Raw genomic sequence first — 12,444 nt, forward strand, 5'->3', positions numbered from 1 at the left:
GGTTCTGCTGCTGTTCCCTGAGGGGCTCGGGCAGCGGTGCTGGGTGTGCTCAGGTTCTGCTGCTGTTCCCTGAGGGCCTCGGGCAGCGGTGGTGCCGGAGTCTGGTGCGGGACCTGGAGGGGCACATTGGGGACCGGCTGCTGCTACCGGGGCCGGGGGAAAGCGCTTCACGAGTGTTTTAAAGCAATGTTGAAAATACAAGCAATAAACTTTTTCTGGTTTTTTCTCATTAAAAAAAAAACCCAAAACCTTATTTTATTTTGCTTCATTATTTTTAAATATTATTCTCTTAAGTAGTTGCTTGGTTGTTGTATTCATTGCGTTGGTGGACTATTGTAGTACATTATTGTCGTTTTAGTCTTCTTTTAATCTTGTACTGCACATCTGATAGTCAACTAAAGGTAGTAGAGTAGGGGCTGAACTGCCGATGCCGTAGGAGATATAAAGCCCCAGAGTGTGGAATAAGGGGACCTTGGGACTTGAGCCAGGCCCAAACCGATGTGGAGCAGTTGAAATTACGGGGCCAGAGCTGGATCAAGCCCATGGGAAGAAGGGGTGGAGCTGCAGCTCAAGGGCTACAGGAGATACCTGGGGGGTTGCCAGCCCCTACCCGGTGGTAGCAAGCATAAGCTGAGGGTGTGGGGGCTCTGAGGGGCTCCAGAGCCTGAGAACCAGCCCAAGGGCACCTTTTGGGATGGGGAAGCAGGGGCCCAATAGCCATTGCCAGCCTCTGGTGCTGCCTGGGGGAGGTGAGTGGGCCTTTTGGTCAAGTGCTGGAGGCGAGACCCAGGTGGAAAGGTACATGTTGGGTTTCAGGCCTTGTGTGCCCCCAAAGTTGGGATCCCACAAGGCTCTGAAAGCTCCTAGAGACATTGAAGTGATGACAGGAGCTGATTTGTGGCTTTCCTAACAGCCCTGGGCTGCAGTGAGAAACTGGAGCAGTAGGATGCTGAGGAGCTGAAGCTGAGGCAGCAGAGCTGGAGGAGACAGAAATACGGTAGGGATGGGGGTGAAACCCTGTGGGGCTGGGATAGGGACTGTGGAGCTGTAACTGGAGTAAGGATTGTCAGGCTGGGGGTGGAGTATGGGTTCAAGAGCTGAGCTGAAAGCACACAGAGCTGGAGCTAAAACAAAGATTATGTTCTGGGAACCAGGGGCAGCTTTTTGTGGCACTGCTGGGAAGATGTGGAGCCTGAAGTGAAACAAAAGAGCTGGCAGTGAAATAAAGCTTGTGGGACTGAAGCTGACATCACTGAGGCTGGGATGGGGACAGCAGTGCTGGAGCTGGAATCACTTCAACTGGGATAATGTCTGTAGATCTGGGAAGGGACTGTAGCGTGGAACACAAATCTAAGGGCTGGAACTGGAATAAAGATTGCTGTGCTGGGTTTGGAATGGGGATTCTAGAGCTGGAGGTGAAACCTTACAGAGCTGGAGCCAAAATGAAGACCCTGCTGTTTGCACCTGGAGCGGCTTCACCTGGCACTGTTGGAGAAATGCAGATCTGCAGCTGGAAGAGCAGAGCTGGTAGGGAAATAAAGGTTGTGGGTCTGRACTGAAATCACTGGGGCTGGGAAAGAGACTGTAGGGCTGAAGCTGAAATCACTGGAACTGTGATATTGACTGGGGCTGGGATAGTGACTTAAAATGGCATAGAAACTCTGGAGAGGTAAAAGGAGCTTTGGGACTGGAGTTGAAATTATGCTGGGTGTGTCAGACTGCCTGTGGAGCTGGAGGTAAATTCACTGTGGATGTGGGCTAGCAACTGTAGGATTGGAGCTGAAATCACAGTAGGGCTGGAATAGTGGCTGTGGGGCAGGGTCAGAGACTGTAGGGCTGAAGCCAAGAAAAAAATCCTGCTCTTTGAACCTGGAGCAACCTGAGCTGGTGCTGCTGGAGAAATGTGGGTCTGCAGCTGGAACAGCAGAACTGGCAGTGGAATAAAGCTTGTGGGTCTGGAGCTGAAATCACTGGGGCTGGGCTAGAGACTGAAAATGGGATGGAAACTGTAGAGGTGACAAAGGGACTGTAGGCTTGGAGCTGAAATCACTGTGAGGCTGTGCTACTGACTGGGTCTGGGATTGAGATTGAAAATGAGATAGAAAATGGAGGCAAAAAAGGGATGTGGGGTCACTTTAGGGTTGTCTTAAGTCTGTTCTGGGTCTTTTCAGGACCTTTCTTAGATCATTTTGGGGCCTTTTTTGGGTCACTTGCCATTTTTTGGGTCATTTTGGGAGAGTGGGGTCACTTTAGGGTCCTTTCAGGGTCATTTTTAGGCTACTTTGGGTCTTTTTAGGGCATCTTTTTAGTAATCTGGGGCCATTTTTCGGGTCACTTGGGGTCACGGGTAAATTTTAGGGCCCTTTTGGGGCCTTTTTTGGGTCAGCTTGGCTTGAAATGGGATAGAAACACCAGGGTGCTTAAGAAATTCCAGGTTTCTGGCCTCAAGCTCTAGCTAAAAAGCAAAGGGAATAATCCTTTCAGGAGAATATCCCATGGTGTGTTACTCCTATAAGTGTAGGGGTGCTGTTTGGAGCAGAGCCTCTCCTTAAGTGGGTCATTGCTCCCCAATGGATATTCACTAGGCTGGGAAGGGAAGAACAAAGCTATTGTGAAGGSAAAGCTCAGTTTATTCAGAGCAATTGTGTAAGGCACTACACCAGTGTTACAGGTAGGAAAGAGAAATTGAGAGATTTCTAGTGAAGTCTTTGTAATTTGATGGGAAAAGGGAGAAATGAAACTCAATGGCTGTAGGGATGATAATCTAAATTATTTCAGGCCAGATTTTTTTTTTTTGTAATGGGTAAGGGTTATTAACCTTAATGGCAGTTATAAGCCTAAATAGTTACAGTTTTGGAATATAATCTAGTTTAATCTAACTGTCCTCCATGCTGCATACTCACAGCAGTCATATTTAACTATCATATGATGTGTGAATTTGCTTCTGTCCCTATCCCAAAGCTCATCTTTCCTAGTTTTCTGCACCCTTTTAATATACTGGTAAATCTTCTGTGTCCCTTTGCAGTATTTCTATGAGTAGAAACAGTAGAGCACAGCACAGGGACCAGTGGATATTTCATCAGCTTTCCATCTGTTGCTCGGTCAGAAAATGAACAAGATTAGATGGGAGCTGAAGGCTGGGGCAGCTCAGTTTGTTTGAGCAGCRCCTCAGACTGAAMACAGGAGTTGTAGCCRTGTAATTACAGCTTGTTCTGACAGCCTGTGTGCTGCCCYTGCCACAGGCAAGCTGCTCGTGGTTACTTGAACAATGTTTGCTGACAAATGACTTTAACACAGTCAGGTTGTCAGGGCACTCCCCTGAGCATTTGTGTCCTCTCAGGCAGCACCAGGCTCAGTGTGTGCCCACAGTGTCTCAGAAGATGTTTGAAGGTGAAATAATTTCWTGATATAAGAGYTGTAATACTGARGTCAGACTTTCTGCCATCCACAACWAATAGCCCTCTGGAGAGGAAAATGTGGCTTTTCCATCTAACASCAGAGCAGCCCAGGTGATGGGAGAGCACGCAGTGAGGGAATTCTCAACCCACACTGTTTCCAGATAAGATTTTTTTGAGCAGTCAGAGATCAGACAAGTTGTGTCATGAGGTTTGGTTACTTTAATCCTCTGGTGGGCACCTGTTAGAGATAAGTATGAGTTTTATGCTGTGCTGCTTTTGGGAGGTAGGTGGGATGCTGCTCTGACCCTGCCTGCATTGCTAAGAAAAGAGTTATTTCTAATTCATGAGATAGATGATGAATATTATTTTATATCCCACTGACTGGCAATACCTATAAGCACCTGGGCTGTAATGCCCCAGCCTGGCAGCTTTTCAGTGCTGGCTTTTGCTCTATGTCCCTAAAAGCAGTGGGGTCTCAGTGACTGGTACAAGCCAAGTATTCCCAAAGAGGATTCAGTTAAGGGATGTGTTCTGGGGAGAAATACGTTGCTCTGTCCCGTTTGCCTGCTTGGTACCTTTTCCATGGGAAAGCCCTGCTGTGGTGAGGAAGGATCTGCCAGGAATTGCTTGTTCCTTTTTCTAGGTCACTTGCCTTTATGGAGCATGTCTTGTCTTGACTGCAGCGAGTGTCCCTCAGGCTCCAGACAGGTTTCTGAGGCAAATGCAAGTGAGGACAATGTCTCTCACCGTGGTTTTCTGTCCTGCTCACAGCTGTGTACTGCCTGTCATCATTCCTGCTTGCTTAGCATCAGGAATGGAGGCCACCAATATTGTTTCATAACTAAGTCAAAAGGAGTTTATAAAGCACTTTAAAATTTAATGTTTTTTCTGAAGATGTGATGTGATTGTTACCTTGGATTTGTTCTAGCTCTACCAAAAAACTCCCCATTTGAATAGATTGAAAAGACTTTTTCTCTTATTAATAACTAAAGGAACATGCTGATGTCTGAAACTTTTTTAAGAGGTGAGTCGCAGAAGGAAGCAAATATGAAAATAGCTTTGTTTTTCCTTTGTTTCATGTGTGGGTATTAAAAAGGACTAAATAAATTGTGCTGGATGCAGGCTTGGGTACATTACTGAATTACCTAAGGGTAAACTGGCAGGGCTTAAGGACAAGTGGGAGAGAGGATCAGAGGTGAAATATATTGCTGGCAGATATTTAACTCTTCAATATCTTGGAACTACAGAGAAGGGGAAGGAAGAAGTGGGGCTGAAAATGAAAATGGCAGATTCCAGAGACAGGAGGGCAAGAGACAAATCTTGGGGGCCTAAAAYGGTGTGATGGGAGAGAAAAGCAGAAGGAACTATTATGAGGAGAGGCAATGAGCATGTTTCAGAGGGAACTGGGTGCAGGGATGCTGCAGCTGAATGGTGTGGGGGCTCCTGTGGTGTGTCTGTGTGGGCTGTAATGGAGGGCAGGAAGCGATGCCCTTGGTTGTGCCAGAGTGCATTCTCACCAGGACAACTGGAAGAGTCACAAACATAAAAGACATGCTCCAACATGTGGGGTTTATTGTCTGAGGGTTAGGGCAGGAAAGGTGTTCATATCTGCCATCACAGCCTGTAAGAATCCCCTCCCAACCTCCTAAAGTAAAAGAAACCTGAGGAAACACTGTGTGTCTCAACARTGTGAAAGGCTTCTTTTTTTACTTACTGCTCAGTTGTCAGGATTGCAGGTTTTTACTGCTGCTGACCTCCAGTGAATCCCAGTGGTGGAAGACAGTGAGACATCCCTGTTCCCCCTTCAAGCATCTGGCTTTGCAGTCTTGGCATCTGAGCTCTGACCAAGCAGGCAGAAAGGACTGTCAGTCTGAATCAGCGGCAGATCAAATATTCCTTCATCTGTCTCTTTCACCAAGTTTTCCTTGACCAGACTGTCTCTTTGTTCTTCCTCCAGAGAGGTGGTACCATTTCATCAGTAAATCAGACCAGCTCTCCAGACAAGCCAGAGACTTTGGCCTCAGGGTAAGAGCCACTGTTCCTTTCAAGGTTTTTCTTTGTTGGAAGTGCAGTTTTTTTTTGTAGCAGTTCCTGTCACCTTTGTATTATCTGCACTCTTTTAAAATGCTCGTGTAGGTTTTGCTCTTCCCCTCTCTACCAGCAGATAGCTCTGTTCTCTCTTCCTTGGGACAGAAGYAACTGTCTTAATGGTGGGAAAATGTAGAAGCCCATTTAACACTTGGGAGAAAAAAAAGGGTGTTTTATATGAAAATGGAAGATTGGGAAGAGACGAAGAAGAAGAGAGCAAATAGGCAGTGGTTTTTCTTCTAGTCTTTGATAGCTCTCCCAGATCCATATAAACACAAACACTGGAAAGTGCCACTRTACCTTTATTTTTGTTCTAGAAAAAAAAAAGTGCATTTGATATCCATCCAAGATGGAAAATCTGGAGGAAAATGGGACGTTGGTGCCATGGGCTCAGCTGGTCACAGGAAGTCTGATGCTGTGCAACTCAGAATTTTATTGTACATTTACCACAAGCCATGGGATCTTGGAGGTGATCCACTGGATATGGGACTGTCTGAGGATGATCAGTTCAGAAATGGCTTTGTAGGTTCCTGAGTGCCATCAGTGTGGTGCTGTCCTCACTGTAACACAGCCCTTGCCCCCAGTGACTTCAGAAGCTTTTCTGTTGAGCTTTCACAGCTCTGGCACAATCAGACTCGATGGAGCCCTGCCTAAGCTGTCTGAGCACTCTGCTGCTGAACCCACTCACGGATCAGGTGGTGAGCAATGGCCTGTTCGGGAGGGAACCAGGGTAAAAAACTGCCATCATCTTGTTTTGAAGATCTGGGCTCTCTCTTGAGACCCTCCACGATTTCCTCCAGGCCAAACCAACGGGCTTCCTCCAGTTCCAGGCTGTCAATGCTGATCTGGAAAGAATTCAGAGAGTGCCAGTTCCTCAATGTGGGCAGTGGTACCTTGCCCATTCTTGTTTCCACACAGATCCTATGCTGGAATGCCCAATGTGCTACATCCACACCTGAATTAAGCACTGATACCAGTCCAGGAAAGGATATTACCACCCATCAGTGCTTTGTTGTGCTGGTTCCCTTAGGGGAGCCACAAATCAACCCTGCTCCGTCACAGCAAAGCACCAGTGGCTGAGCACAGTAATAAACATGGCAAAATCTTCATGTTCTATGGCAAAGATGAGAGAGAACCTCCTCTGCAAAGTTCAGAGGAAAAAACACAGGGGTGTTGGGCTCTGGGCTTGTATGTATACAGTAACCTGAGTGAAATCCGGCACCTTGCAAGAGATTATAGGGTTGTTTTTAATTTTCTTCTTCACTTGCAGAAAAAGCCAATGAAAATCTGAATTGAAGGAGGGTTTGGTGCTCTCCTAACCAAATCCTGTGGGCTGAATGAGATTTTGCTGCCTGAGGAAGGCAGAGGAATGGCTCAGGGGAGCCTGAGCCCGCTCACCTCATTGCGCTGCGCTGCCACCAGGGCGTGGCAGGCGATCATCAGCGAGCTGCTGGGGAACGGCCAGTGCTGSGAGCCCGAGTAGCGGAGCGACTCCACCTCCAGCCCCACCTCCTCGGCCACCTCCCGCCGCACTGTCTCCTCCACATTTTCACCTGGAACCAAGCAGAGTTAGGCAAGAACGGCTTGGCTTCAGGGCAGCAAAGTGTGGCGAGGGAAACACAGGCACGCAGGAGCTCCAGCTGTGCTGACCTGGAAATATGTGTTGGTGGGATGCTCCATTAAATCCATTAACCTTTGATAGATACAGGCACCAGAGATATTTTTGGCCCTGTCTACATATGGATGGTGGACAGAACAATTAAATTTTAAGCCATTTTCCCTCCTGTAACAAGAGGTCTATAGTTTTTCTGCCATGCCAGACTGCACGAGCCACAAAACAGATTTTAAAAGGATCAGGGGTTATAAACTGGTGAGTTTAAAGCTTATGTTTGCTGTCAGGGACTAGAGCAACTGCTAGACACCTGTAATTCCCATTCCCTTCAGATACACAACAGCTATTTTGAATTCTAACTGCATGGGAACACTGCTATTTAGATCCACTGTCTTTCCCAGCTATCACAGAATCACAGACAGGTTGGGGTTGGAAGGGAGTTTAGGGATCATTTAGAGCCAATCCCCTGCCATGGGCATGGACACCTTCTGCTAGAGCAGGCTGCTCCAAGGCTCACCCAGCCTAGCCTTGAACACTTCCAGGGATGGGGACACAGATCACCTGAGTGTCCATCCTTCTCTGTCATCAGGGATTTGGCTGATGTCCCACAGGCTGTCCTCACACCCTGCACGCCCAAGGCCACCAAGCAGGATCAGAACCCACTCACCCATGTCACAGAATCCTGAGAGAGCYGTGTACATCCCTGGGGGAAACGAGGGCTGTCGGGCGAGGAGGCACCGGCTCCCATCGGACACCAGGGCGATGACCACTGGGGACATCTGACAGAGGCATCAAAAGGCAAATGAAGAAGTTCAGACCAAACAAAAAAATGCAATTTTTTGCTTTTCCTGGCTGGTTGAAGGTCACTAGCTGACCACTAAAGACGAAGTACCCAGCTACCCACAAATCCCTTTTCCTGCTTCCCCTCTGGGTGACCCAGAGCCCCGTGTCCCTCACTGTGCTGCCAGCTGCTCACCTGGGGGTAGTAAGTGATTCCACTGGCRTGGCACACACGCTTGCTGCCAGCTGGGTTCTTCTGAGTGGGCTGCCCAGTTTTGCTGCAGTACTGRTGGGAATCGTGCCACCGGAGAAGGGACTGGGCCTACCAGCACAGAGGAACACAAACCTTATTTATACCTGGGGGAAAGAGAGAATTCAGAGCATTCTCCCTGAATAATGCTTTATATGCAAGCATGGGGAGAAACTGTGATTATCTTTGGAAGCCTCAGAGAGGTAAATGAAGCATGGGCACTGCTTTAAAAAATGGCAGAATGGCAGATTCTGCAATCCATATTTCCCACTTCTAAATTTGAGCATGTTTGGGGAAGGGCTGTTGCTTCTTGGGACATAATGGGAGTTGTAATGGGAACTGGACTATTTTAAAGAGTCTCCAGCCCTGAATATCTCCTTGAAAAATAGCCCAAGCATCACAAACATAGAGCAGGAAAGAAAACATGAGCTATTTCTCCTTGTGGGTCAGGACAGCTGGTTTTCACACACAGACCTTTTCTTAGGCCTTCCAAACATAGGGTATCTGCAGAGTACCAGCCTGTAAGTGAGAAGTTTTAAAAGAGCAGCTCTAAGAGAAGGTGTGCAAGTTTGTTTGTGACATCCAGTTTGCCTGACAGTTGTTGAGCAGAGGACAAACTGGGAGTGCTGGGACTGCACTGTGAACATACAGCAGCTTGATGCTGAATGGCATAAATGACTGCAGTCACTTTTAAGTCACTTGTCTGTTTCTCTTTCCCTCGCATCTTGCTTTTGGGATCACAGACTTGGGAAAACTAGTGTGATTTATAGTGTGTCTGTACCTAGATCCCTGAAAATGTACAGTAGGTACTTCTGCGATACAAGATCATAAAGCAATATGGGAGATGAGGAGAAGGGTTGATGTTAGAAATCACAGCTTCTTAAAAGCCCTGTCCAATACCGAAGCCAGCAAAGGAGAATCCTTCCCATCCACCACAAAGAGRGCCTTTCGCAGGTCAGTAAACGATCCCTGCAGTTCTGACTCGATGGCTGATTTCTCCAAGGCKCCTGTTGAAAAGGAAAAAATATATGGGCTTATCAATTTCAGTTGTTATCCCAACTTTATGCCCTTGATTGTCCAAGTATACAATTTCTGGGAGTTCCCCTGGAAGTGACTCCATATGAAGGGTAACATTCCCAAATGTTAATGGCCTGCCCCCAGCCCACCTTCACAAACACAGCACAGGAGCAGCAGTGCAGCTGCCACATTCACAGCAGCTCCTGCAGAGACTCAACCCAAYCCTCCTTGGCAGGACAGGATCTCCCAAGAGTCAGGGATGCTGCCCTGGCAGCACCTTCACCTCAGTGCATCAAACTGGTGCTGGCATGGATGGAAGAGGAGTCATCCCAACCTAAATCCAGGGCAAACTGTGGTCTGTGCTCGTCTGAACAACCGATCAGCACCGACTTCTCTATCCACTGTTCGGCCTCTTGGAATTTCTCCAGAATCTGTTTCATCTCTAAACAGCAGGGAAAGGGGAAGAGAAAGCTGTGGTGAAAGCACATCCACACAACTGTGCTGCTCTCTGGATCTTCAAGGCACAGGCAATCTTGGCTTAAGGCAGAATGCCTATGTGTGAGAGGGGACCAGACAAGTGATCCCACCCAGGTCAACACCCAAAATCTGGCTTTCCCCCTAAGCTCTTGGAAGTTTTGACAATATCAAGTTAAAGGTCCAGTGCTATAATGCTTGGGGAGGAGCTGTCCATTGGCTCTGTCCTGSACCAGCCAATACCTTTCTCTCAAGACTTGTCCTTCATTACAGAAAAAAAACCTGTCAGCAAGACGTTGCTTATTTTCCTGCCAGCCCTCTTCAAAATGCACAGTCACAAATGTTTAAATTTGATCACCTCAGAACAGATCAGGGTAATATCGTATGYGTCTGCCTCTGTTTTATTTCAGCTGTGTGATCCACGAGGTGTTTCTTTCTGGTTGCACTGATTCCTTTCTTACCTGCTGCGCTGAGCTGTGGCACCAGATATTTCTTCCCAACCTTCTGCAGGAAAGGGGAGAGATTGTGAAAGAGGTAGAAAGTTCCTGAGGTCAGGGCTTGTCTACAAAGGCTGTCATCCTCCTTTAACTCATTTAAGTATCTGCAGTGAGAAAATGATTGGGAAGATGAGATTAYCAGTGGTATTGGTAATTTGGATGTGTTTATTCTGCACAGAGCAGGGGGGCTGAATGGGCAGATCAGATTTAAGGTATTCCACGTGCTTTCAGAGATTTTAACAGATGAGTCACTGCAGCCTCTAGTGAAGGCCGTGTGGCAGAAAATACATGATCATCTGTGTGCAGGAAACCTTGATTTTTTCCCTTTTATCCCCCAATTTGAAGGACTCCAAATGGCTATTTGGCCAAGCTGATAAGCACTTCCAATCTTGAATCTGGTTCCCTTCAGGCTACATGCATCGTGTCGTACCTGTCACACTGATGTGAGGGGTAAAAAAACAAATATTGGGGCACAGCTGGCAGGACTGAGTTAGGAAAAAAAATCATTGGCAAAAGGGTGTCAGCATGTGCTTCCTTCAGACTGTTTGAAGCAGTGAGAGGAGCAGAGACGCTTTGGCTATTACCATCCACAGAGCTCACAGTGAGTTACTATGGGATGGCTGAACAGCTAAAAGATTAACCCTGGCGTTAGAGTTAGGGCTGCTTGTGCCAAGCTCTGGCCTCCCAGTGCTCAAGAATCAGATGAGAACTCACCTCATTTTTCTCACGTAGGTGGAGTGTAACCTGCAGACGAGAGAGGAAACTCTCCTGTGTAGTGCTTGATAAACTACCGCCATGACCAACACCTGTAGATGGTGTCTCTGCCTAAAAAAAGAGGTATAAAATGTAATGCAGCAGCCCTGCAAAGTTGTTTGTTTTAAAAGGTGCAATAACCAGGTAACTCCCCCTCTCACAGGGTCTGCAGAATCTGCTTTCTAAAATATCACTCCAGTCACACTTCAAACTCAGTTTCAAGCTGGTTTTAGGACTACCTAAAAACACCTGTTTGTTTCCATCTCTGAAGTGTGCACAAGTCTTACAGAACTTGGTGTAAGATAGATTGAACCTTCCTGTCCCAAATCCCTGTGTCCCTGGRGAAAAGGGCAGAGACGGTGGCTGCTCTTTTGTTGGTTTCCTACACAGTTGTCATGGCCTCAATCCAACCACACATCCTATTGCAGCTCACAGTGGATCTGTGGGAAAGGCACTGATTGCCAGGAGAAAGACAAAATACCAGCTGCAACTGGAATAAAATTCCCTGAGTTAGGCGGCAGCAGTCGCAGCTGAATAGGATCATCTCCAGCTATGAATGCTTTTTGTGCCAAAGAATCCCACCACGTTTTCAGCTCAGGCAGTCTCAGACTGCAGCTTGACCTCGGCTTCAGGGTGTCAGGAAACAGTCAGAGACACTGCCATCGCTAGCATTCACCCGAGACAAAAACRAACTGTGGTCCATAATCCTGAATGATTACTTTGAATATTTCACTTTGCAGCCATAGAACCTGAAAGCCCTTCAAGGAGGAAGTTACTTTCGCTTTGTTACAGGCACATAATTAGTGCCAGGAAGAGTCTGAGAGTTCTTCCTTCAGCAAAGGTCAGCGATGGGAGCCTGAGAGGTGCTTCAGCAGAGGTTGCTATTTGCTCGTGGACGCTTTGCCTCGGGGTTTGGACTTCTCTGCCACCGTCTCAGCTGACAGGGACGAACCCCTGGGAGACAGGGGAGCCAAACCTGTTGGGGAAGGCACGCTGGGGCAGACACGTGTGAGGACGGGGAGTGCCACACAGCCCTGCCTGAGAGGGTTTTGTGGTGCGACAGTCGCGTGTCTGTCCCTCCACCGCACAGCCCGGCGTGTGACAGGCAGGAGCGCTGCCCTTTGCTCTGGAACGAGCAGCAGAATGTCACCGGCGTGGGACAAAGGGAACAGCTCGTGCCTACCATTATGAGCGCGGGTGTTTAACCCCTTCCTCCCTAGGAACCGCCGCCAGGAGCCAGGCTTTGGCCGGGCTCACTGAACACTCTGGAGACGGCAAAAACTCCGACCTGRTGTGAACTGCACCCACGCCGTGCAGCCCGCAGAGCGGGCTCCAGCTAGCTGCTGTTCCCCGGGACTGTCCCCACTTACTGCACCGAAGGAGCGCTGTCTCAGCCGCACCGATCCGCTCTGGATCCCGGGTGACCTCCGATCCCCGATCCCGAGCAGCGGAGCGACTCTGCTGCGTTCCAGTCACTCTTCCCTCCCCGGGAGCGCTGGGAATTGTAGTTCCGACAGGCTGCCCGCAAGCAGCTCCGGGCTCGGATTCGCTTCTGGTGTTTGTGCCTTTTTCGTT

At 48.2% G+C, this 12,444-nt stretch overlaps 1 protein-coding gene across 2 annotated transcripts; it reads right to left on the minus strand.

Moving 5' to 3' along the window:
* Positions 1 to 5,419: 5,419 nt before the first annotated feature.
* NUDT13 (nudix hydrolase 13) lies at positions 5,420 to 12,438 on the minus strand. Of its 2 annotated transcripts, XM_057381110.1 has the most exons (9): positions 12,240 to 12,438; positions 10,831 to 10,941; positions 10,081 to 10,220; positions 9,480 to 9,587; positions 9,029 to 9,135; positions 8,075 to 8,200; positions 7,766 to 7,877; positions 6,885 to 7,039; positions 5,420 to 6,331 (listed from the first exon to the last, which is right to left on the minus strand). In XM_057381110.1, exons 2-9 carry the CDS (start codon positions 10,911 to 10,913, stop codon positions 6,137 to 6,139), a joined length of 1,026 nt encoding a protein of 341 aa, XP_057237093.1. In that variant the 5' UTR covers positions 10,914 to 10,941; positions 12,240 to 12,438; the 3' UTR covers positions 5,420 to 6,136. The 2 variants fall into 2 exon arrangements, with proteins under 2 accessions (XP_057237093.1, XP_057237095.1); XM_057381112.1 differs by lacking the exon at positions 9,480 to 9,587.
* Positions 12,439 to 12,444: the final 6 nt, after the last annotated feature.

Source organism: Malurus melanocephalus, unplaced genomic scaffold (assembly GCF_030028575.1).
Source record: "Malurus melanocephalus ecotype Western Australia unplaced genomic scaffold, MMel_1.1 scaffold_491, whole genome shotgun sequence".
NCBI classification, from domain to species: Eukaryota; Metazoa; Chordata; class Aves; order Passeriformes; family Maluridae; genus Malurus; species Malurus melanocephalus.